Source organism: Babylonia areolata, chromosome 10 (genome assembly GCF_041734735.1).
Source record: "Babylonia areolata isolate BAREFJ2019XMU chromosome 10, ASM4173473v1, whole genome shotgun sequence".
In the NCBI taxonomy this organism is placed as follows: Eukaryota; Metazoa; Mollusca; class Gastropoda; order Neogastropoda; family Buccinidae; genus Babylonia; species Babylonia areolata.
Window position 1 is genome coordinate 228,025 of NC_134885.1, and position 27,807 is coordinate 255,831.

The window sequence follows — 27,807 nt, forward strand, 5'->3', positions numbered from 1 at the left end:
AGTGCACTTCAACTGGTGCATGAAGTATCAGTGCACTTCAACTGGTGCATGAAGTATCAGTGCACTTCAACTGGTGCATGAAGTATCAGTTAAGGACAAGGCATGGGTCACAATGGGCAAAGTGGAGGGATTCAGTTCACATTCAGGAACAAACAACAGAAAAACAAAATGAGCAAAGACATATGCTATATGGGTTGTATTTGCAAAGAGAAGAAAAGAGAAGCAGAGGACTCACTGTGAGAGAAGTGATCTCTTTCGACACAGCTCCAATCTCCTGGGCCGCTTTGGCATCTCTCTGCAAAATGTAGCACAGTCTGTAGCAATCAACTAACAATCAACATGTTACAATCAACTAACAATCAACATGTTACAATCAACTAACAATCAACATATTACAACCAACTAACAATCAACATATTACAACCAACTAACAATCAACATGTTGACACTAGTTCTGCTTTTGGCATCGCTCTGCAAATCACACTGCAGTCTGCTGAAATCAACTAATGATCAACATTTTAACAGTAATTCTGGCTTTAACATTTTTCCTCAGTACATAACAACATAGTCTGTAGCAATCAACTATCAATCAACATTCTGACAGTATTTCAGGTATCTGAAGAATGTTAGTACTGAGACAGCATGTGAGTGAGTCAATTAGTTAGTCAATTAGTTTGGAGGAAATTCCTATGGAGGAAATTCAAATGACTATACCACATTCCAGACACCAATGGAACTTTGCTGGCAGAAGGTGGTGGAATGGGGTACGTGGCTGTGTAATGACAAGACTGGTGCATCAAGGACAAGACTGGTGCATGGTAACAAAGGATAGACACGTCCAGCTGTGACATACAATATACCAGATCTAACCACAACCATCTGGCCACTGATTCCTATTTCATCTCCAACAAAGAAGGCAAACATGTCACTGACATCACATCAAAGTTATGAGGTGGGCCAGTCTGTACCAGATGATAGAGGTGTTGTGAGGTGGGCCAGTCTGTACTGATGATACAGGTGTTGTGAGGTGGACCAGTCTGTACTGATGATACAGGTGTTGTGAGGTGGGCCAGTCTGTACTGATGATACAGGTGTTGTGAGGTGGACCAGTCTGTACCAGATGATACAGGTGTTGTGAGGTGGGCCAGTCTGTACTGATGATACAGGTGTTGTGAGGTGGGCCAGTCTGTACTGATGATACAGGTGTTGAGGTGCTGTGCTGATGATACAGGTGTTGTGAGGTGGGCCAGTCTGTACCAGATGATACAGGTGTTGTGAGGTGGGCCAGTCTGTACCAGATGATACAGGTGTTGTGAGGTGGGCCAGTCTGTACCAGATGATACAGGTGTTGTGAGGTGGGCCAGTCTGTACCAGATGATAGAGGTGTTGTGAGGTGGACCAGTCTGTACCAGATGATACAGGTGTTGTGAGGTGGGCCAGTCTGTACTGATGATACAGGTGTTGTGAGGTGGGCCAGTCTGTACTGATGATACAGGTGTTGTGAGGTGGGCCAGTCTGTACTGATGATACAGGTGTTGTGAGGTGGACCAGTCTGTACTGATGATACAGGTGTTGTGAGGTGGGCCAGTCTGTACTGATGATACAGGTGTTGTGAGGTGGGCCAGTCTGTACTGATGATACAGGTGTTGTGAGGTGGGCCAGTCTGTACCAGATGATAGAGGTGTTGTGAGGTGGGCCAGTCTGTACTGATGATACAGGTGTTGTGAGGTGGGCCAGTCTGTACTGATGATACAGGTGTTGTGAGGTGGGCCAGTCTGTACTGATGATACAGGTGTTGTGAGGTGGGCCAGTCTGTACTGATGATACAGGTGTTGTGAGGTGGGCCTGTGAGCCATCATGATGCGGCACTGACCAAACACCAGGTGGCTGTCAGGGTAACTCCTCCCTCCCCCCTCACCTAAGTGCTCTTCTTCAGACCATCTCCCCTCTCCACTCATCTAAGTGCCTCTTCTGCAGACCATCTCCCCTTTCCTGTGAGCCCTTCTTCAGACCCTCCCCCCCCCGTGTGCCATTCTTCAGACCTCCCCCCTGTGTGCCATTCTTCAGACCTCCCCACCCCCTGTGTGCCATTCTTCAGACCTCACTCCTGTGTGCCATTCTTCAGCCCCCCCTCCCCTGTGTGCCATTCCTCAGACCTCCCCCCTGTGTGCCATTCTTCAGACCTCCCCCCCCCCCTGTATGCCATTCTTCAGACCTCACTCCTGTGCCATTCTTCAGACCCCCCCACATGTGCCATTTTTCAGGAACACCCCACCCCACCCAATGTGTGCCATTCTTCAGACCCCCCACCACCCTGTGTGCCATTCTTCAGACCCCCCACCACGCTGTGTGCCATTCTTCAGACCTCCCCACCCCCTGTGTTCCATTCTTCAGAACTCCCCCCTGTATGCCATTCTTCAGACCTCCCCACCCCCTGTATGCCATTCTTCAGACCTCCCCCCCACCTGTGTGCCATTCTTCAGACCTCCCCACCCCCTGTATGCCATTCTTCAGACCTCCCCCCCACCTGTGTGCCATTCTTCAGACCTCCCCACCCCCTGTGTGCCATTCTTCAGACCTCCCCATCCCCTGTGTGCCATTCTTCAGACCTCCCCCCCCCCATGTGCCAATCTTCAGACCCCCCCCCATGTGCCATTCTTCAGACCTCCCCACCCCCTGTGTGCCATTCTTCAGACCTCCCTCCCCCCATGTGCCATTCTTCAGACCTCCCCACCCCCTGTATGCCATTCTTCAGACCTCCCCACCCCCTGTGTGCCATTCTTCAGAACTCCCCACCCCCTGTGTGCCATTCTTCAGACCTCCCCACCCCCTGTGTGCCATTCTTCAGACCTCCCCCCCCCTGTGTGCCATTCTTCAGACCTCCCCCCCCCCCCCATGTGCCATTCTTCAGACCTCCCCACCCCCTGTATGCCATTCTTCAGACCTCCCCACCCCCTGTGTGCCATTCTTCAGACCTCCCCACCCCCTGTGTGCCATTCTTCAGACCTCACTCCTGTGTGCCATTCTTCAGACCTCCCCCCCCCCCTGTGTGCCATTCTTCAGACCTCCCCCCCCCCATGTGCCATTCTTCAGACCTCCCCACCCCCTGTGTGCCATTCTTCAGACCCCCCTGTGTGCCATTCTGCCCCCTCTCACCTGAGTGCCGTTCTTCACACCCTCCATGGGACAAATCAGACTCTCTGCCTCCACGTCCGACTTGCTACGTTTGTGACCAAACAGACCAAACTTGCCTTTCTGCACACCACACAAACAACACTACACTTCTGGACTATTTCAATACAAATCAATATAACTAACCACTTGGATGTGTGTGTGAGAGAGAGAGAGAGAGAGAGAGAGAGAGAGAGCATGTGTGCGTCAGAGTGTGTGTGTGTGTGTGTGTGGTGTGTGTGTGTGTGTGTGTGTGAGAGAGAGAGAGAGAGAGTGCGCATGAGCACACATTAGTGTGTGCGTGTGTGTGCGTGTGTGTATGTGCATGTGTATGTGCGTGCGTGCATGTGTGTGTGTGTGTGTGTGAACGTTTCCTTATCATTATATTCATCCGCCCCTCCTCTCACCTAAATTAATTTGAACCCCCCAACCCACTCCCACCCTCACCTGCTGTCCATCATTTAAAAAGATATGTACTTATATATATATAATCCAGTTGAATTTTAAGATTAAGAATTATCAACTAATGTATTTGTATGTCGATCATTTGTATTACATTGTTGACAAATCTACTGTGATGTTAAAAGTGCAGTGCTGTTCCGTCCCTCACCCCCCAACTCTTTCCTGCCATGTTCACATCAGTGTTTGGATTTCATGATGGAATGAAGGTCTCCATTTTTACAAGTTAATTGCTCTTAAAATATTTTCTCTACGAAGAGCCTGAAGGCGAATTTCTGTACTCTGGGTTAAGACAATAAAGTGATTGACTGACTGATTGATACACAGAGTATGAGAACGAAAATATCACCAAAAAAACTGAACCTGAAATCTTTTACAGGGAAATGTTTCTGTCTGTCTGACATTTTTTCTCTCTTATGACAAAAACGATGATGTTAAAATCATGATTTAATCAAGATGTCTGAACATTTAAAACACCTAACAAAGCAACCATCACCCTTCACAACCCTCCCCCCACCCCTCCCTTCCAAAACAATTACAACAACAACAACAAAACCCAGCAGCCTCTCCCACTCTCCCGTCATCACTGACCTTGATCTTAGCATTGACCACGAGGGGCTGGTAACCAGGGGAAGACTCAAACTCTCGTTTGCGTGTCTGTGTCTCGGTGCCGATGATGCCGACAAAGTGAGTGGAGAGGTGTCGGCGTAGCAAGGTCTTGGCTGGTGGGATGGACAGCAGCAGGGCGAACAGCTCTGCATTGAACCGGGGTTCGAGTACCTGGTGACACACACAGCATGCATTCCATGGATTGTACAGCTCCAACACATGTCAACAGTACCTGGTGACAGCATGCATTCCATGGATCATACAGCTCCAACACATGTCAACAGTACCTGGTGACACACACAGCATGCATTCCATGGATCATACAGCTCCAACACATGTCAACAGTACCTGGTGACACACACAGCATGCATTCCATGGATCATACAGCTCCAACACATGTCAACAGTACCTGGTGACACACACAGCATGCATTCCATGGATCATACAGCTCCAACACATGTCAACAGTACCTGGTGACACACACAGCATGCATTCCATGGATCATACAGCTCCAACACATGTCAACAGTACCTGGTGACAGCATGCATTCCATGGATCATACAGCTCCAACACATGTCAACAGTACCTGGTGACACACACAGCATGCATTCCATGGATCATACAGCTCCAACACATGTCAACAGTACCTGGTGACACACACAGCATGCATTCCATGGATCATACAGCTCCAACACATGTCAACAGTACCTGGTGACACACACAGCATGCATTCCATGGATCATACAGCTCCAACACATGTCAACAGTACCTGGTGACAGCATGCATTCCATGGATCATACAGCTCCAACACATGTCAACAGTACCTGGTGACAGCATGCATTCCATGAATCATACAGCTCCAACACATGTCAACAGTACCTGGTGACACACACAGCATGCATTCCATGGATCATACAGCTCCAACACATGTCAGCAGTACCTGGTGACAGCATGCATTCCATGAATCATACAGCTCCAACACATGTCAACAGTACCTGGTGACACACACAGCATGCATTCCATGGATCATACAGCTCCAACACATGTCAGCAGTACCTGGTGACACACACAGCATGCATTCCATGAATCATACAGCTCCAACAAATGTCAACAGTACCTGGTGACACAGCATGCATTCCATGGATCATACAGCTCCAACACACGTCAACAGTACCTGGTGACACAGCATGCATTCCATGAATCATACAGCTCCAACACATGTCAACAGTACCTGGTGACACACACAGCATGCATTCCATGGATCATACAGCTCCAACACATGTCAACAGTACCTGGTGACACACACAGCATGCATTCCATGGATCATACAGCCCCAACAAATGTCAACAGTACCTGGTGACACACACAGCATGCATTCCATGGATCATACAGCTCCAACACATGTCAACAGTACCTGGTGACACATACAGCATGCATTCCATGGATCATACAGCCCCAACACATGTCAACAGTACCTGGTGACACACACAGCATGCATTCCATGGATCATACAGCCCCAACACACGTCAACAGTACCTGGTGACACAGCATGCATTCCATGGATCATACAGCTCCAACACATGTCAACAGTACCTGGTGACACACACAGCATGCATTCCATGAATCATACAGCTCCAACACATGTCAACAGTACCTGGTGACACACACAGCATGCATTCCATGAATCATACAGCTCCAACACAGGTCAACAGAACCTGGTGACTCATGCATTCCATGGATCATACAGCTCCAACACATGTCAATAGAGTGATGTCTGATGCATGTGGGATCTATCATGTACATGTGATGTATGTGTGCAATTTGTGAGATGCATGTGGGATTGTGATCTGTGTGTGTGGTGTATGTGTAATGTGTGATGTGCAACATAAAATGCAGTGTGGGACATGAACTCAGCCTCACCATCACAGGTCAATGGTGTGATGTATGATGTATGATGTGTTATGTATGTGTGATGTGAGATGTCAGATGCAGAGTGTGACATGAACTCAGCCTCACTATCACAGGTCAATGGTGTGATGTATGATGTATGTGTGATGTGAGATGTCAGATGCAGAGTGTGACATGAACTCAGCCTCACTATCACAGGTCAATGGTGTGATGTATGATGTATGATGTATGTGTGATGTGAGATGTCAGATGCAGAGTGTGACATGAACTCAGCCTCACTATCACAGGTCAATGGTGTGATGTATGATGTATGTGTGATGTGAGATGTCAGATGCAGTGTGGGACATGAACTCAGCCTCACTATCACAGGTCAATGGTGTGATGTATGATGTGTTATGTATGTGTGATGTGAGATGTCAGATGCAGAGTGTGACATGAACTCAGCCTCACTATCACAGGTCAATGGTGTGATGTATGATGTATGATGTGTGATGTATGTGTGATGTCAGATGCAGAGTGCGACATGAACGCAGCCTCACCATCAGGGCCCCATGCACCCCACTTCCCCTCAGGTTGGGGGCGTACTCTGACAGGTCAATGGTGCGAAGCCACTCCATCACCCTGTGGTTGGTCCATAGCATTACCTCCCCTGGCTGGTTCTGAATTGGTTGGTTCAGCTGCACACAGTACGGGGAAGCCATGTCACGGTCATCACCACACATATCATAACATCAACATTATTAACACAGTCATCGTGACATACATATTAACAGTCATGACCACAGACACCACACTCCCAGTGGAGCTTCGGACCATTCCGGTCCATAAAATCAACATTATTAACAGTCATCATGACATACATATTAACAGTCATGACCACAGACACCACACTCCCGGTGCAGCTTCTGGCCATTCCAGTCCATAAAATCAACATTATTAACAGTCATCATGACATACATATTAACAGTCATGACCACAGACACCACACTCCCAGTGGAGCTTCGGACCATTCCAGTCCATAAAATCAACATTATTAACAGTCATCATGACATACATATTAACAGTCATGACCACAGACACCACACTCCCGGTGCAGCTTCTGGCCATTCCAGTCCAGTTGGTCCCTTGCTCTTTCAACTCTGCCTCCGTGTCTCGCCTCCAGTTGTTGCCAGGCCGGCCTCTCTTCCTCTTTCCCTGCGGGTTCCAGGTCAGGGCTTGGTGTGTGATGCTGGACACTGGCTTCCTGAGGGTGTCTGATCCAGCCCCACTTCCTCCGCAGTATCTGCTTGGCCACTGGTTCCTGTCCCGCTCGCTCCCACAGATCTTCGTTTCGCATCTTCTCCTGCCATCGGATTTTGTAGATACGCCTCAGACAGGTGTTGAAGAATGTCTGAATCTTCTGCTGCATCGTCTGTGTTGTCCGCCATGTCTCGCATCCATACAGAAGAATTGACTTCACAGTGGAGTTGAAGATGTGGAGTCTGGTTTTCATACTGACTGCTCCAGAAGCCCAGATGTTCTTGAGCATGATGAAAGCTGTTCTTGCCTTGCCGATTCTGGCTGTGACGTCAACCACGCTTCACAGACATCGTAACATCATCACTATTATCATCATCACTATTAACACAGTCATCCTGGCAGACATCATAACATCATTGCTATTAACACAGTCATCATGGCAGACATCATAACATCATCATTATTAACACAGTCATCACCACAGACATCATAACATCATCATTATTAACACAGTCATCACCACAGACATCATAACATCAACATTATTAACACAGTCATCATGGCAGACATCATAACATCATCATTATTAACACAGTCATCACCACAGACATCATAACATCATCATTATTAACACAGTCATCACCACAGACATCATAACATCAACATTATTAACACAGTCATCATGGCAGACATCATAACATCATCATTATTAACACAGTCATCACCACAGACATCATAACATCATCATCACTATTAACACAGTCATCACCACAGATATCATAACAACATTATTAACACAGTCAACACCACAGACATCATAACATCATCATTATTAACACAGTCATCACCACAGACATCATAACATCAACATTATTAACACAGTCATCATGGCAGACATCATAACATCATCATCACTATTAACACAGTCATCACCACAGATATCATAACAACATTATTAACACAGTCATCACCACAGACATCATAACATCATCACTATTAACACAGTCATCACCACAGACATCATAACATCATCACTATTAACAGTCATCACGACAGACATCATAACATCAACATTATCACCACAGACATCATAACATCATCACCACAGACATCATAACATGAACATTATCAACACAGTCATTACCACAGACATCATAACATCAACATTATCAACACAGTCATTACCACAGACATCATAACACCAACATTATCAACACAGTCATTACCACAGACATCATAACATCAACATTATCAACACAGACATCACGACAGACATCATAACATCAACATTATCAACACAGTCGTCAGGACAGCCATCATAACATCATCACTAATAACAGTCATCACCACAGTCATCATGACAGACATCATAACTTCATTAACACAGTCATCACCACAGACATCATAACATCATCACCACAGACATCATAACATGAACATTATCAACACAGTCATTACCACAGACATCATAACACCAACATTATCAACACAGTCATTACCACAGACATTATAACATCAACATTATCAACACAGACATCACGACAGACATTATAACATCAACATTATCAACACAGTCGTCAGGACAGCCATCATAACATCATCACTAATAACAGTCATCACCACAGTCATCATGACAGACATCATAACTTCATTAACACAGTCATCACCACAGACATCATAACTTCATTAACAGTCATCACCACAGACATCATAACTTCATTAACAGTCATCACCACAGACATCATAACTTCATTAACACAGTCATCACGACATATATCATAACTTCATTAACAGTCATCACCACAGACATCATAACTTCATTAACAGTCATCACCACAGACATCATAACTTCATTAACAGTCATCACCACAGACATCATAACTTCATTAACAGTCATCACCACAGACATCATAACTTCATTAATAGTCATCACGACATATATCATAACTTCATTAACACAGTCATCACGACAGTTATCATAACTTCATTAACAGTCATCACGACAGATATCATAACTTCATTAACAGTCATCACCACAGATATCATAACTTCATTAACAGTCATCACGACAGATATCATAACTTCATTAACAGTCATCACAACAGATATCATAACTTCATTAACACATTACAACAGATATCATAACTTCATTAACAGTCATCACAACAGATATCATAACTTCATTAACAGTCATCACGACAGTTATCATAACTTCATTAACAGTCATCACGACAGGTATCATAACTTCATTAACAGTCATCACAACAGACATCATAATATCATCAACATTATTAACACAGTCATCATGACAGACATCATAATATCATTAACATTATTAACACAGTCATCACCACAGACATCATAACATCATTAACATTATTAACACAGTCATCACCACAGACATCATAACATCATCAACATTATTAACAGTCATCATGACAGACATCATAACATCAACATTATCAACACAGTCATCACCACAGACATCATAACATCATTAACATTATTAACTCAGTCATCACCACAGACATCGTAACATCATTAACATTATTAACTCAGTCATCACGACAAACATCACATCATCAACATTATTAACTCAGTCATCACGACAAAACATCACAACATCATCAACATTATCAATACAAAGGGCAGCAGCCATGTTACAGTCATCACAGAGGGCAACATCATCAACCTCTTCACAGGTACATGTGCACTGATGGACTGTACCCGTAATTATCCTCTTGTTTCACTCCATACCCCAGAACTGCATTGTGTGCCTGTCATGCCTTGTGAGGGGTGTGCCTGTTGTCATGTCATGTCTTGTGAGTGTGCCTGTTGTCATGTCATGCCTTGTGAGGAGTGTGCCTATTGTCATGTCATGTCTTGTGAGGGATGTGCCTGTTGTCATGCCTTGTGAGGAGTGTGCCTGTTGTCATGTCATGTCTTGTGAGGAGTGTGCCTGTTGTCATGTCATGTCTTGTGAGGAGTGTGCCTATTGTCATGTCATGTCTTATGAGGGATGTGCCTGTTGTCATGTCTTGTGAGGAGTGTGCCTGTTGTCATGCCTTGTGAGGAGTGTGCCTGTTGTCATGTCATGCCTTGTGAGGAGTGTGCCTGTTGTCATGTCATGCTTTGTGAGGAGTGTGCCTGTTGTCATGTCATGCTTTGTGAGGAGTGTGCCTGTTGTCATGTCATGTCTTGTGAGGAGTGTGCCTGTTGTCATGTCATGTGAGGAGTGTGCCTGTTGTCATGCCTTGTGAGGAGTGTGCCTGTTGTCATGCCTTGTGAGGAGTGTGCCTGTTGTCATGTCATGTCTTGTGAGGAGTGTGCCTGTTGTCATGTCATGTCTTGTGAGGAGTGTGCCTGTTGTCATGTCATGCCTTGTTAGGAGTGTGCCTATTGTCATGTCATGTCTTGTGAGGGATGTGCCTGTTGTCATGCCTTGTGAGGAGTGTGCCTGTTGTCATGCCTTGTGAGGAGTGTGCCTGTTGTCAAGTCATGTCTTGTGAGGAGTGTGCCTGCTGTCATGTCATGCCTTGTGAGGAGTGTGCCTGTCATGATGCCATGTCTATACAGTATGCCTGTCATGATGCCATGTCTATACAGTATGCCTGTCATGATGCCATGTCTATACAGTATGCCTATCATGATGCCATGTCTATACAGTATGCCTATTGTCATGCCGTGTCTATAGAGTATGCCTATCATGATGCTGTGTCTAAACAGTATGCCTATTGTCATGCCATGTCTATACAGTATGTCTATCATGATGCCATGTCTATAGAGTATGCCTATCATGATGCGGTGTCTAAACCGTATGCCTATTGTCATGCTGTGTCTAAACAGTATGCCTATCATGATGCCATGTCTAAACCGTATGCCTATCATGATGCTGTGTCTAAACAGTATGCCTATTGTGATGTCATTTCTAAACAGTATGCCCACTGTCATGCCGTGTCTAAACAGTATGCCTACTGTGATGCCGTGTCTAAACAGTATGCCTACTGTGATGCCGTGTCTAAACAGTATGCCTATTGTGATGCCCAGAGAGACGACGGGCCATATCAACACAATGGCTGAAAAGCATGAAATAACTCTCACACACAAACACACACCTCCTCTGGGAAGGGCCTCCTACGTAAACAGCCTGGGTTGAAGCCATTGAGGCGAAGGATCTGGATGCCACGCTTGATACTGATGTGGTGCAGCTCATTGCTCACCTTCAGGGCCAGCAAGTCCTCCTGCACACACACACACACGCATGTAAAAAAGGATGAAACAAAGTGAGAAAACTACAATAAATAAAACAAAAAGTGATGATTGTAGAAAGGCAACAACCAACCAAATAATGTTATTTCATAGAAAAATGTAAAACAATGGGATGAAATACAGTGACCAAAAACTTAATTAACAAAGGAAATCAATAATGAAGAATGTGGAAAACGTTTCACTCTTTCATCCAAAGTCCATCACATGTTGTTTTCCAAACAGATGACCACAAGATTCATAAGTTAAAAGCTAAATGCGCATCTTTTTCTATTTCATTATATTTTTCTTTGCAACACAACATTTCTCTGTGTGAAATTTAGGATGCTCTACCACAGACCCTGCTTCCTACCACAGTGATGTGATGATGATACAGTTCAAGGTGACACAGAGAAACAGACAGTGATGATGATACAGTTCAAGGTGACACAGAGAAACAGACAGTGATGATGATACAGTTCAAGGTGACACAGAGAAACAGACAGTGATGATGATACAGTTCAAGGTGACAGAGAAACAGACAGTGATGATGATACAGTTCAAGGTGACACAGAGAAACAGACAGACAGTGATGATGATACAGTTCAAGGTGACACAGAGAAACAGACAGACAGTGATGATGATACAGTTCAAGGTGACACAGAGAAATAGACAGACAGTGATGATGATACAGTTCAAGGTGACACAGAGAAACAGACAGTGATGATGATACAGTTCAAGGTGACACAGAGAAACAGACAGTGATGATGATACAGTTCAAGGTGACACAGAGAAATAGACAGACAGTGATGATGATACAGTTCAAGGTGACACAGAGAAACAGACAGTGATGATGATATAGTTCAAGGTGACACAGAGAAACAGACAGACAGTGATGATGATATAGTTCAAGGTGACACAGAGAAACAGACAGACAGTGATGATGATACAGTTCAAGGTGACACAGAGAAACAGACAGTGATGATGATACAGTTCAAGGTGACACAGAGAAACAGACAGACAGTGATGATGATACAGTTCAAGGTGACACAGAGAAACAGACAGACAGTGATGATGATATAGTTCAAGGTGACACAGAGAAACAGACAGTGATGATGATACAGTTCAAGGTGACACAGAGAAACAGACAGACAGTGATGATGATATAGTTCAAGGTGACACAGAGAAACAGACAGACAGTGATGATGATATAGTTCAAGGTGACACAGAGAAACAGACAGACAGTGATGATGATACAGTTCAAGGTGACACAGAGAAACCGACAGTGATGATGATACAGTTCAAGGTGACACAGAGAAACAGACAGACAGTGATGATGATACAGTTCAAGGTGACACAGAGAAACAGACAGACAGTGATGATGATATAGTTCAAGGTGACACAGAGAAACAGACAGTGATGATGATACAGTTCAAGGTGACACAGAGAAACAGACAGACAGTGATGATGATACAGTTCAAGGTGACACAGAGAAACAGACAGACAGTGATGATGATACAGTTCAAGGTGACACAGAGAAACAGACATTGGTTCCTTACCACAGTGAGATGATGCAGCATACGACCGTCCACACGGGCATCGTAGAACATGTCTTTGTACTGTGGTAGACCTATGTCATCCAGCCACCCTGTACAACAACCAACCAGGTCATCCAGCCATCCTATACAACAACCTATCAAGCTCATCATTCTTGGGGACTTCAATGCTAGAGTTGGCTCTGACTACATCTCCTGGGATGGAGTGATTGGAAAGCACGGCGTGGGCCACTGCAACCCAAATGGATTGCTTTTGCTTCAGACCTGTGCAGAGCATGAACTGCTGATAACCATCACAGTTTTCTGCCTCCCTACGCGTAACAGGACGTCATGGATGCACCCTCGCTCAAAGCATTGGCATCTCATCCATTACGTCATCGTCAGGAAAAGGGATAGGCAAGATGTACGTGTGACAAAGACCATGTGCGGCGCCGAGTGTTGGACAGACCATCGCCTTGTAGTCTCGAAGCTCAATATTCGAATCCAGCCCAAGAGACGCCCCCAAGGCCAGAAGGCTCCAAAACGGCTCAACATCGCTAAGCTGAAAAACATCACCATCAAACAGTCCTTTGTGGAGCTGCTGGAAGATCGTCTGGAATCCGCCTCTCTGGACAACCAGAATGTGGAGTCTGACTGGAGGACCCTGCATGAGCTGATCTATAGTACAGCTTCAGAGACCCTGGGACCCATGACCAGAAAGCACAAAGACTGGTTTGATGAAAACTGTGATGAAATCAAGCAGCTTCTGGATGAGAAACGCCATCTGCATCAAGCCTACCTGAGCAACCCAAAGTCCACATCAAAAAAGGATGCGTACAACGCCATCCGCAGGACTGTTCAGCAAAAGTTACGTCAGATGCAGGATAAGTGGCTGAGTGACAAAGCTGATGAGATCCAGGGATATGCTGACAGGCACGATATGAAGAGGTTCTATGATGCCTTAAAAGAAGTCTATGGCCCCACATCCTCAGGATCATCCCCCCTCCTCAGTGCAGATGGGAATACCTTGATCACCGAGAAGGAGAAAATTCTCGAATGCTGGGCTGAGCACTTCAACAGTGTCTTAAATCGCCCTTCCTCCATAAATGATGAAGCCACAGGCCGTCTCCGACAAGTCCCCATCAACGAAGCACTGGACGATCCGCCAACACTTCTTGAGACCCAGAAAGCAATCCGTCTACTATCCAGTGGCAAAGCACCTGGCTCAGACTCCATACCAGCAGAGGTCTACAAGGATGGAGGCACTGTGCTGACTGAGAAGCTCCATCAGCTGTACTCACTCATGTGGAAAGAAGAGACGATCCCCCAGGATTTCAAAGATGCATGTATCATTCACTTGTACAAGCGAAAGGGGAACTGGCAAGCCTGTGATAACCATCAGGGCACTTCCTTGCTCTCTATCGCAGGCAAGATACTTGCCAGGATCCTACTAAACCGCCTCACAGCACACCTTGACCAAGGTCATTTGCCTGAGAGCCAATGTGGATTCCGGAAAGAGTGCGGAACCACCAACATGGTGTTTGCTGCAAGGCAGCTGCAAGAGAAATGTCAGGAGCAAAATGCTGATCTGTTCTCCACCTATGTCGACCTCAATAAAGCCTTCGACACCGTGAGTAGAGAGGGACTGTGGAAGATCATGGCCAAGTACGGATGCCCTCGGAAATTTATTTCCTTGGTCAGCCAATTCCATGAAGGCATGCAGGCTCGAGTCCAGGACAATGGTGAAACATCTGCTCCTTTTCCTGTCACAAATGGTGTCAAGCAAGGCTGCGTCCTGGCTCCAACGCTGTTCAGCCTCATGTTCTCTGCAATGCTTACTGATGCCTTCAGAGATGGCGATGTTGGAATCGGCCTAAAGTACCGAACAGATGGCAAGCTGTTTAACCTCAGAAGGCTCAAGCAAAAATGAAGGTCATGACAGATATAATCAGAGACTTTCTGTTTGCTGATGATTGTGCCCTCAACGCTGGATCTGAAGCTGACATGCAACTCAGCGACGACAAGTTTGCCACTGCCAGCAGGAACTTCAGCCTTACCATCAGCACGAGGAAAACTGAAGTTCTCCATCAGCCAGCCCCAGGGAAACCCTACGTTGAGCCCAACATCACAGTCAACGGTCAGAGACTCAGTGCTGGATGACAACGATGGTCATCATCGATCTCGATGGACACACCACCACAACAACCAACCAGGTCATCCAGCCACCCTGTACAACAACTACGTCATCCAGCCACCCTGTGCAACAACCAACCATGTCATCCAGCCACCCTGTACAACAACCAACCATGTCATCCAGCCACCCTGTACAACAACCATGTCATCCAGCCACCCTGTACAACAATCATGTCATCCAGCCACCCTGTACAACAACCATGTCATCCAGCCACCCTGTACAACAACCAACCATGTCATCCAGCCACCCTGTACAACAACCAACCATGTCATCCAGCCACCCTGTACAACAACTAACCATGTCATCCAACCACCCTGTACAACAACCATGTCATCCAGCCACCCTGTACAACAACTAACTATGTCATCCAGCCACCCTGTACAACAACTAACTATGTCATCCAGCCACCCTGTACAACAACCAACCATGTCATCCAACCACCCTGTACAACAACCATGTCATCCAGCCACCCTGTACAACAACCAACCAGGTCATCCAGCCACCCTGTACAACAACCAACCATGTCATCCAGCCACCCTGTACAACAACCATGTCATCCAGCCACCCTGTACAACAACCAACCATGTCATCCAGCCACCCTGTACAACAACCAACCATGTCATCCAGCCACCCTGAACAACAACTATGTCATCCAGCAACCCTGTACAACAACTATGTCATCCAGCCACCCTGTACAACAACTATGTCATCCAGCCACCCTGTACAACAACCATGTCATCCAGCCACCCTGTACAACAACCAGGTCATCCAGCCACACTGTACAACAACCATGTCATCCAGCCACCCTGTACAACAACCAACCATGTCATCCAGCCACCCTGTACAACAACCAGGTCATCCAGCCACCCTGTACAACAACCAGGTCATCCAGCCACCCCGTACAACAACCAACCATGTCATCCAGCCACCCTGTACAACAACCAACCAGGTCATCCAGCCACCCTGTACAACAACCAGGTCATCCAGCCACCCTGTACAACAACCAACCAGGTCATCCAGCCACCCTGTACAACAACCATGTCATCCAACCACCCTGTACAACAACCAGGGTCAGGTCAGGTCATTAGATCTGCTACTGGTAACCTGTAATCCAGTACAACCTGTTCAGGGTCGGGTTGCCGACGACTAAACCGGCACTTCCACCGCTCCCTTCTGGGACTGGTGAGGCGGGTGGCTAGACACCCTTATGGAGATCCATAAAAGGGTGTCGGCTCGGGAGAGCCACCGACGGCCATCTAGCTCCACTGTGCTGTGTGCATGCCACACGCAGTTGGCCTCCGGGGTGTGTCTACCCATGTATGCGAAGTCTGGATCCGGCAGAATCTGCGGAAGAAACCTATCGGTTCAACGGAGAGGAAGGCGATTACAGCAACGCACTGTGGAGTGCAGAGAGCAAGATGAGACACCGAAGGGATATCTTGGTCATCCACTGCATCCGTGCTCATCCTCCAGTCGTCTCGACTTAGTCTTGCCACTGGAAATTGGTGGACCCGGACGAGAGAGTGAGGTTGACGTTGCGCAACTCCTCTTCACTTTAAACAAACTCATCGCGCAAGTCATCAGTCATCCAAAATGACCTTTCATCCTTCATTTCATCACCCCCAAGTCCTGTGGCGACAGGCGAGCGACGAAACGACAGGTGTGGGTACACTGGCAGTCGCAGCCGCAGACCTGCACGCAGGCGGCTCAGGCCATAGGGTCGTTCTTCGTCGACAGGAGCAGCGATGGAGCTCGGCAGCCGTCTGAGCGTCTGAGCAGCCCTCTTTAGGAATGCACTGCTCACCTCCCTGGCATGAGGAAGGGGCTAGAAAAGGTGCCCTAAAAATTGCCTGCTCCATATCACCCTGGCCAGCATACCGCGGCTGGCGGGGACCCTACATCAGCGGTCGAAACAAAGAGAAAGAAAAGAAAAAAACAAGGATCGTTCCTCTCACCATTGGTGCTTGGAACATAAGGACTCTCCTGGACAGAGATAATGCGGACAGACCCCAAAGGAGAACAGCACTAGTTGCATCCGAACTCGCCAGATACAACATCGACATCGCAGCCTTGAGTGAGACTCGGCTTGCAGGCGAAGGCGAGCTCTGTGAACGGGGATCTGGTTACACCTTCTTCTGGAGTGGACGAGGAAGCGAAGAGCGACGTGAGGCTGGCGTTGGTTTTGCAGTAAAAACAGCACTTGTCAGCAAGCTAGCTGGAATCCCAAAGGGAGTCAACGATAGGCTTATGACCATGAAACTCCCACTGGCATCTGGCCAGAAGCACCTCACCATTGTCAGTGCCTACGCCCCAACCATGACCAACCCGGATGAAGTGAAGGCGAAGTTCTACGAGGACCTTCACTCTGTCATTGCTGCCATCCCTAAAGCAGACAAGCTCATCATTCTTGGGGACTTCAATGCTAGAGTTGGCTCTGACTACATCTCCTGGGATGGAGTGATTGGAAAGCACGGCGTGGGCCACTGCAACCCAAATGGATTGCTTTTGCTTCAGACCTGTGCAGAGCACGAACTGCTGATAACCAACACAGTTTTCTGCCTCCCCACCCGTAACAGGACGTCATGGATGCACCCTCGCTCAAAGCATTGGCATCTCATCGATTATGTCATCGTCAGGAAAAGGGATAGGCAAGATGTACGTGTAACAAAGACCATGTGCGGCGCCGAGTGTTGGACAGACCATCGCCTTGTAGTCTCGAAGCTCAATATTCGAATCCAACCCAAGAGACGCCCCCAAGGCTCCAAAACGGCTCAACATCGCTAAGCTGAAAAGCATCACCATCAAACAGTCCTTTGTGGAGCTGCTGGAAGATCGTCTGGAATCCGCCTCTCTGGACAACCAGAATGTGGAGTCTGACTGGAGGACCCTGCGTGAGCTGATCTATAGTACAGCTTCAGAGACCCTGGGACCCATGACCAGAAAGCACAAAGACTGGTTTGATGAAAACTGTGATGAAATCAAGCAGCTTCTGGATGAGAAACGCCGTCTGCATCAAGCCCACCTGAGCAACCCAAAGTCCACATCAAAAAAGGATGCGTATGATGCCATCCGCAGGACTGTTCAGCAAAAGTTACGCCAGATGCAGGATAAGTGGCTGAGTGACAAAGCTGATGAGATCCAGGGATATGCTGACAGGCACGATATGAAGAGGTTCTATGATGCCTTAAAAGAAGTCTACGGCCCCACATCCTCAGGATCATCCCCCCTCCTCAGTGCAGATGGGAATACCTTGATCACCGAGAAGGAGAACATTCTCGAACGATGGGCTGAGCACTTCAACAGTGTCTTAAATCGCCCTTCCTCCATAAATGATGAAGCCATAGACCGTCTCCGACAAGTCCCCATCAACGAAGCACTGGACGATCCGCCAACACTTCTTGAGACCCAGAAAGCAATCCGTCTACTATCCAGTGGCAAAGCACCTGGCTCAGACTCCATACCAGCAGAGGTCTACAAGGATGGAGGCACTGTGCTGACTGAGAAGCTTCATCAGCTGTACTCACTCATGTGGAAAGAAGAGACGATCCCCCAGGATTTCAAAGATGCATGTATCATTCACTTGTACAAGCGAAAGGGGAACCGGCAAGCCTGTGATAACCATCGGTGCATTTCCTTGCTCTCCATCGCAGGCAAGATACTTGCCAGGATCCTACTTAACCGCCTCACAGCACACCTTGACCAAGGTCATTTGCCTGAGAGCCAATGTGGATTCCGGAAAGAGCGCGGAACCACTGACATGGTGTTTGCTGCAAGGCAGCTGCAAGAGAAATGTCAGGAGCAAAATGCTGATCTGTTCTCCACCTATGTCGACCTCACTAAGGCCTTCGACACCGTGAGTAGAGAGGGACTGTGGAAGATCATGGCCAAGTACGGATGCCCTCGGAAATTTATTTCCTTGGTCAGCCAATTCCATGAAGGCATGCAGGCTCGAGTCCAGGACAATGGTGAAACATCTGCTCCTTTTGCTGTCACAAATGGTGTCAAGCAAGGCTGCGTCCTGGCTCCAACGCTGTTCAGCCTCATGTTCTCTGCAATGCTTACTGATGCCTTCAGAGATGGCGATGTTGGAATCGGCCTAAAGTACCGAACAGATGGCAAGCTGTTTAACCTCAGAAGGCTTCAAGCAAAAACGAAGGTCATGACAGACATCATCAGAGACTTTTTGTTTGCTGATGATTGTGCCCTCAACGCTGGATCTGAAGCTGACATGCAACTCACCGTCGCCAAGTTTGCCACTGCCAGCAGGAACTTCGGCCTTACCATCAGCACGAGGAAAACTGAAGTTCTCCATCAGCCAGCCCCAGGGAAACCCTACGTTGAGCCCAACATCACAGTCAACGGTCAGAGACTCAGTGCGGTGGAGCGGTTCACATACCTTGGCAGCACACTGTCACGAAATGTGACCATCGACGATGAAGTGAACGTCAGGATTGCAAGAGCAAGCGCAACTTTTGGTAGACTCAATGCAAATGTCTGGAACAGAAGAGGCATTAGTCTTGAGACCAAGCTAAAGGTCTACAGAGCAGTAGTTCTCCCCACACTACTGTACGCCTGCGAAACTTGGACAGTGTACCAACGACATGCCAAGAAGCTGAACCACTTCCACACAACATGCCTCAGGAAGCTACTGAACATCAAGTGGCAAGACAAGACCCCAGACACAGAGGTGCTCGCAAAAGCCACCCTTCCCAGCATCTTCACCATCCTGATGCAGTCCCAGCTTCGCTGGGCTGGACACGTGGCGCGTATGCCAGACCATCGGCTGCCCAAAAGGCTCTTCTATGGCGAGCTGCAACAAGGGAAGAGATCACACGGAGGTCAGAAGAAGCGCTTCAGAGATACTCTGAAAGTCTCTCTGAAAGCGTTTGATATCAACCCTGACTCCTGGGAGGAATCTGCAGTGGACCGTGACAAATGGCGCGCTGCTGTGCACAAAGGCGCCAGGTTGTGCGAGGCCAACAGGACTGCTGCAGCTGTTGAGAAGAGGCAGGCCAGAAAGTCACGGGCAAACAAGCTCCCTGACAATGATATGCCTGTCTTTGTCTGCCCCAACTGTCAGCGAACATTTCGTGTGCAGATTGGACTATTCAGCCATCTGCGCACTCACAGATAGATTCATGAGCATCCTTCCCCCCACCCCACCACCACCCTCCCCCATCCCCCATCTGGATGACAACGATGGTCATCATCGATCTCGATGGACACACCACCACCACCACAACAACCATGTCATCCAGCCACCCTGTACAACAAACACGTCATCCAGCCACCCTGTACAACAACCAACCATGTCATCCAGCCACCCTGTACAACAACCAACCATGTCATCCAGCCACCCTGTACAACAACCAACCAGGTCATCCAGCCACCCTGTACAACAACCAGGTCATCCAGCCACCCTGTACAACAACCAACCAGGTCATCCAGCCACCCTGTACAACAACCAGGTGCATGTGTGCGTGCGTGTGTGTGTGGGGTGTTGGTGTGTGTGTGTGTGTGTGTGTGTGTGTGGTACTGACGTGTTACAAAGTTGTGGTCCAGGTCACAGAACTGAGCGCCTTTCTCTCCCCCCATGGCTTGTAGGGCCAGCTGCAGTTTCTTGCGGTGCAGAGGGTTCTTGATCCCCAGCTCCTGGCCACAACACACACAGCTGTGGGTCACATGTTTTCTTTACACCTGTTTGTGGTGGTTTACAGGCCCTAAACAACTGCTGACATATACTGAACAGAAACAGAGAGAGAAAGAGCAAGAGACAGAGAGTGAGAAAGAAAGAGAACAGAGAGAGAGGGAGAGAGCAGAGACAGAATGTAGAGAGAGAAAGAAAAAGTAGAGACGGAGAGAGAAACAACAGACAGACAGAGAGCACAGACTATCCCCTCTCCCAACACACACTTCACCACAGAAGAGGACCACACGTCTATCCCTCCTCCAGCACAGTACAGAACTAGACCACAGGTCTATCCCTCCTCCAACACACAGTACAGAGCAGGACCACAGGTCTATCTCTCCTCCAACACACAGTACAGAACTAGACCACAGGTCTATCCCTCCTCCAACACACAGTACAGAACAGGACCACAGGTCTATCTCTCCTCCAACACACAGTACAGAACTAGACCACAGGTCTATCCCTCCTTCAACACACAGTACAGAACTAGACCACAGGTCTATCCCTCCTCCAACACACAGTACAGAACAGGACAGCAGGTCTATCCCTCCTCCAACACAGTACAGAACTAGACCACAGATCTATCCCTCCTCCAACACACAGTACAGAACAGGACCACAGGTCTATCCCTCCTCCAACACAGTACAGAGCTAGACCACAGGTCTATCTCTCCTCCAACACACAGTACAGAACTAGAACTCCACCCACATTGCTCACCTTCTCCAAGTCGTGCTGGGAAGCCCGGAGGAGTTGCTCCCCATTCCTGACCCAACGCTTGCAGTCGGCCAGGTACATGTTGAGGCCCATCTCATTCAGCCAGGCCGTCACACGGTCACCGTCCCACCGAGAGAACGGCACGTCCGTGTCCGTCCTGACAGCACACATTGTTCACCACTGCAGTCATGCGCCTTACAACTGTCATGTGTGGTACAGCTGTCCAGTGTACTGGGTTTGTGCAAGTCTTGACAGCACACACTGCAGTCATGCGCCTTACAACGGTCATGTATGGTACAGCTGTCCAGTGTACTGGGTTTGTGCAAGTCTTGACAGCACACACTGCAGTCATGCGCCTTACAACTGTCGTGTGGTACAGCTGTCCAGTGTATTGGGTTTGTGCAAGTCTTAACAGCACACACTGCAGTCATGCGCCTTACAACTGTCGTGTGGTACAGCTGTCCAGTGTATTGGGTTTGTGTAAGTCTTGACAACAAACACTGCACCACTGTAGTCATCCACCTTACAACTGTCATGTGTGCATCTGTATTACAACTGTCTGTGTGTTGCAACTGTCATCTGTTACAATTGTCATGTGCCTTACAACTGTCATGTCTGCATGTGTGTTACAACTGTTATGTGTACACTGAGACACAATACACCAAAACATACAGCAAGTATCAGAACACATACACAAACACAACAAATGACATCGCAACACATAGCACATGTCTAAACACACAAAGACAGACCACATGACAAGACAGCACATAAATACACCACATGAGATCACACAGCACAAAGAGACAGACCACATGACAACACAAAGCACACAGAGATACAGATTTTCCCAGACGGATTTCATGGTCCAGACAGAATTGGCGAAAGTTGTGAAAATGAATACACTGAGTTTTAGAGGACGAAAAGGTGAAACCGTTCTCCTCTGCTCAACACTGAATTTTGTCACTGGATGCTGGCATACGTGCTGCCAGTTGCATACAGGGTGGAATCGTCCACAAACAGCAAGCTGTCCGATCCCTTCTGGACCGACTGGATGATGTCCTTTATTTTGATGCTGAAGGGAGCCGGCAACAGAATGCTCCCTTGCAGAACACCCAGCTCCTGCTCGTGAATGTCGGACAGGGTGGTGCCGACCCTCACCTGGAATTGTCTGTCTTGCAAGAAGCTGTGGATCAACTGGGGCAGGTGTTGTCGGAAGCGGAGCTTGTGCAGGTCTGAGAGGATTCCAAATTTCCAGGTGGTATCACAGGCTCTCTCTAAATAAAAAAAAATATGGCCACCACATGCTGTTTGTTGACAAAAGCATTCCTTGCTGTGGTTTCCAGATGAACCAGATGGTCAATGGTAGATCGGTGCTTGCGGAAACCGCACTGTTCTTTCGCCAGAAGGCCGTCGGTCTCTAGTTTCCACATCAGTCTACCATTGACCATCTTCTCCATCAGTTTGCAGATGCAGCTGGTCAGTGCTATTGGGCGGTAGTCGGAGGTGTTCAAGGGGTCTTTTCCCCATTTGGCACCAGGATTATGGGGGCTTTCCGCTAAGAGGGTGGAAAAAGGCCTGTGGTCCAGATGTGGTTGTAGACTTTTGAGTAGAGTTTCCAGACAGGTTTTGAGAAGTTGTATTAAGTGTATCATGAACCTCTTCCATTCCCGAAGAGGAATCCGTGCAGGTTCTGAAGGGCAGATTTTAACTCGTTCAGAGTGAAAAGAAGGTTTTTGCTCTCTGTGTTGCCAGAAGAGTAGTTGCAGGGTGTTTTTTCTTTCAGGTTTTTGGTTTTGAGAAACAGAGCAGATTTGTTGGCAGATCCAGAGTTTAGTTCTATTGTGAAGGCTAACAAATTAGCAACTGCTTTCTTCTCTGTGATCAGAGCGTCTGAGAGCTTGAGATGGTGAAAAGTTGGGCAGACGTTTTTGCCTTTGATTTTTTTTTTTTTTTTTTAACCCTCCACACTTTTCTCTTGGGTGTGTTGGAGGTTAAGGAAGAGCAAAAATCTCTCCATGATTTTCTCTGACTCTTTTCAAAAATATATCTGGCTTTCACCCTCAGCTGCTGATGGGTTTGAACGCTGTCGGTCTCCAGTCTCCGAAAGACACGCCGTCGCGCTCTCTTCCAATACTTTTGGGCATCCCAACATTCAGCGTTGAACCAGGGCGTTCTTGGCATCTAAGGCTTGGAGGCAGACGATCGGATTGCTGCTTTGGCGCATTCTAAAATGATCTGTGTCAGTGTCAACAGGATCTTTGCTTTGCAAGACTGTTTCTTCCTGCAGCTCCACTCTTATATCTTTGTAGCAAAAATTCCCCAGTCGGCTTTGTCGAAGTTCAGGCGGTCAGGCAGAGAGTCACCTTCCACATCTGTGGAATGGAGGACGACAGGGAAGTGGTCACTCCCGTGCAGATTGTCGTGCACTTTCCACTCGTAGTCCAGGACCAACGATGGATTGCACACCAACAGATCTAGACATGAGAGCTTCCCAGAAGACAGATGAAGGTAAGTAGGTGACTTGCTGTAAAGACAACACAGGTCCATATCGGAAAGAAGGTATTCCAAAAGAAGACCTCAGGCTGATGTCACCTCACTACCCCAGAGCAGGGAGTGGCCACTGAAGTTGCCCAACAGTAAGAACGGTCGTGGGAGCTGGTCGACATGGTTCATGAGGTCCTGCCTCAGAACACAGGAGGAGGAAGACAGACACAGAGACAGACCACAGCACACAGAGCACATCATCACAGACAGAGACAGACCACAGCACACAGAGCACATCATCACACACAGAGACAGACCACACCACACAGAGCACATCACCCCACACAGACGGACCACAGCACACAGAGCACATCATCACAGACAGAGACAGACCACAGCACACAGAGCACATCACCCCACACAGACGGACCACAGCACAAAGAGCACATCATCACACACAGAGACAGACCACAGCACACAGAGCACATCACCCCACACAGACGGACCACAGCACACAGAGCACATCATCACACACAGAGACAGACCACAACACACAGAGACAGACCACAGCACACAGACGGACCACAGCACACAGAGCACATCATCACACACAGAGACAGACCACAACACACAGAGACAGACCACAGCACACAGAGCACATCATCACACACAGAGACAGACCACAGCACACAGAGACAGACCACAACACAGACCACAACACACAGAGACAGACCACAGCACACAGAGCACATCACCCCACACAGAGACAGACCACAGCACACAGAGACAGACCACAGCACACAGAGACAGACCACAGCACACAGAGCACATCATCACACACAGAGACAGACCACAGCACACAGAGACAGACCACAGCACACAGAGACAGACCACAACACAGACCACAGCACACAGAGACAGACCACAGCACACAGAGCACATCACCATACACACAGACAGACCACAACACACAGAGACAGACCACAGCACACAGAGACAGACCACAGCACACAGAGACAGACCACAGCAAACAGGGCACATCACCATACACAGAGACAGACCACAACACACAGAGACAGACCACAGCACACAGAGACAGACCACAGCACACAGAGACAGACCACAGCACACAGAGACAGACCACAGCACACAGAGCACATCACCATACACAGAGACAGACCACAACACACAGAGACAGACCACAGCACACAGAGCACATCATCACACACAGAGACAGACCACAGCACACAGAGACAGACCACAGCACACAAAGACAGACCACAGCACACAGAGCACATCACCATACACAGAGACAGACCACAACACACAGAGACAGACCACAGCACACAGAGACAGACCACAGCACACAGAGACAGACCACAGCACACAGGGCACATCACCATACACACAGACAGACCACAACACACAGAGACAGACCACAGCACACAGAGACAGACCACAGCACACAGAGACAGACCACAGCACACAGAGACAGACCACAACACACAGAGACAGACCACAACACACAGAGACAGACCACAGCACACAGAGACAGACCACAGCACACAGAGACAGACCACAACACACAGAGACAGACCACAACACACAGAGACAGACCACAGCACACAGAGACAGACCACAACACACAGAGACAGACCACAACACACAGAGACAGACCACAGCACACAGAGACAGACCACAACACACAGAGACAGACCACAGCACACAGAGACAGACCACAGCACACAGAGACAGACCACAACACACAGAGACAGACCACAACACACAGAGACAGACCACAACACACAAAAGACAGACCACAGCACCCAGAGCACATCACCACACACAGAGACAGACCACAGCACACAGAGCACATCACCACACACACACACACAGACATGACAACACACACACACACACACAGACATGACAACACACACACACACACACTCAGCACATGACAACACAGAGCACATGACAACACACACAGACACACCATCTGACAACACGCAGAACACATGACAACGCACACACACACACACACACACAGACCACATGACAATACACAGACCCCATGACAACACACAGAGCACATGACAACATACAGACCACATGACAGCACACACACACAGAGACCACATGACAACATACAGACCACACACATGAAAACACATACAGACAAACCACATGACAACACAAAACAAACAGCACATGACAACACACAGAGACAGAGCACACGACAACACACAGACAATACACACACAGTGACAGACCACATGACATCACACAGAGCACATGACACACAGACTCAGCACATGACAGCACACACACAGAGACCACATGACAACACACAGAGCACATGACGACACAGACAGACAGATCACAATACACCAACAGCCCCCACACAAGACGTACAGCTTGGTTCTCTGGGACCAGCCAGCCAGACGAGCGGTCGCTGTGGCCCGCACCCCCCCTCTTTTGAACTCTCCTCCCTCCGCACTGTCCCTCCCCCCTTCAAAGTCTTGGGAACTGCTGCGCTTTAACCTGCACAGTCCACAACATTGTCACCACTGTTAGGTCATCACCAACATCTGATGGCACAACACAATGAGTACTGTGAGGTCACCAACATTTGATGGCACAACACAATGACCACTGTTAGGTCATCACCAACATCTGATGGCACAACACAATGAGTACTGTGAGGTCACCAACATTTGATGGCACAACACAATGACCACTGTTAGGTCATCACCAACATCTGATGGCACAACACAATGACCACTGTTAGGTCATCACCAACATCTGATGGCACAACACAATGACCACTGTGAGGTCATCACCAACATCTGATGGCACAACACAATGACCACTGTTAGGTCATCACCAACATCTGATGGCACAACACAATGACCACTGTTAGGTCATCACCAACATCTGATGGCACAACACAATGACCACTGTTAGGTCATCACCAACATCTGATGGCACAACACAATGACCACTGTTAGGTCATCACCAACATCTGATGGCACAACACAATGACCACTGTGAGGTCATCACCAACATCTGATGGCACAACACAATGACCACTGCTAGGTGATCACTAACATCTGATGGAACAACACAATGACCACTGTTAGGTGATCACCAACATTTGATGGCACAACACAATGAGCACTGTTAGGTCACCAACATTTGATGGCACAACACAATGACCACTGTGAGGTCATCACCAACATCTGATGGCACAACACAATGACCACTGTTAGGTCACCAACATTTGATGGCACAACACAATGACCACTGTGAGGTCATCACCAACATCTGATGGCACAACACAATGACACTGTTAGGTCATCACCAACATTGATGGAACAACACAATGAGCACTGTTAGGTCACCAACATTGATGGCACAACACATTGCACTGTTAGGTCACCAACATCTGATGGCACAACACAATGACCACTGTTAGGTCATCACCAACATTGATGGCACAACACAATGACCACTGTTAGGTCATCACCAACATCTGATGGCACAACACAATGACC

General features: G+C 47.8%; 1 protein-coding gene across 10 annotated transcripts in view; it reads right to left on the reverse strand.

Annotated features, from left to right (window-relative positions):
• The window catches only part of LOC143286676 (liprin-beta-1-like), a 258,254-nt gene that overhangs the window by 10,173 nt on the left and 220,274 nt on the right, over positions 1 to 27,807 (reverse strand). For all 10 annotated transcript variants that reach the window (XM_076594315.1, XM_076594314.1, XM_076594320.1 and 7 more), the window contains 9 exons: positions 26,666 to 26,794; positions 21,767 to 21,920; positions 20,901 to 21,012; positions 13,191 to 13,279; positions 11,502 to 11,627; positions 6,687 to 6,824; positions 4,222 to 4,410; positions 3,157 to 3,255; positions 236 to 295 (listed from right to left, as the gene is read on the reverse strand). In XM_076594315.1, the coding sequence (XP_076450430.1) occupies positions 236 to 295; positions 3,157 to 3,255; positions 4,222 to 4,410; positions 6,687 to 6,824; positions 11,502 to 11,627; positions 13,191 to 13,279; positions 20,901 to 21,012; positions 21,767 to 21,920; positions 26,666 to 26,794 (1,096 nt within the window). The remainder of the gene's footprint in view (positions 1 to 235; positions 296 to 3,156; positions 3,256 to 4,221; positions 4,411 to 6,686; positions 6,825 to 11,501; positions 11,628 to 13,190; positions 13,280 to 20,900; positions 21,013 to 21,766; positions 21,921 to 26,665; positions 26,795 to 27,807) is intronic.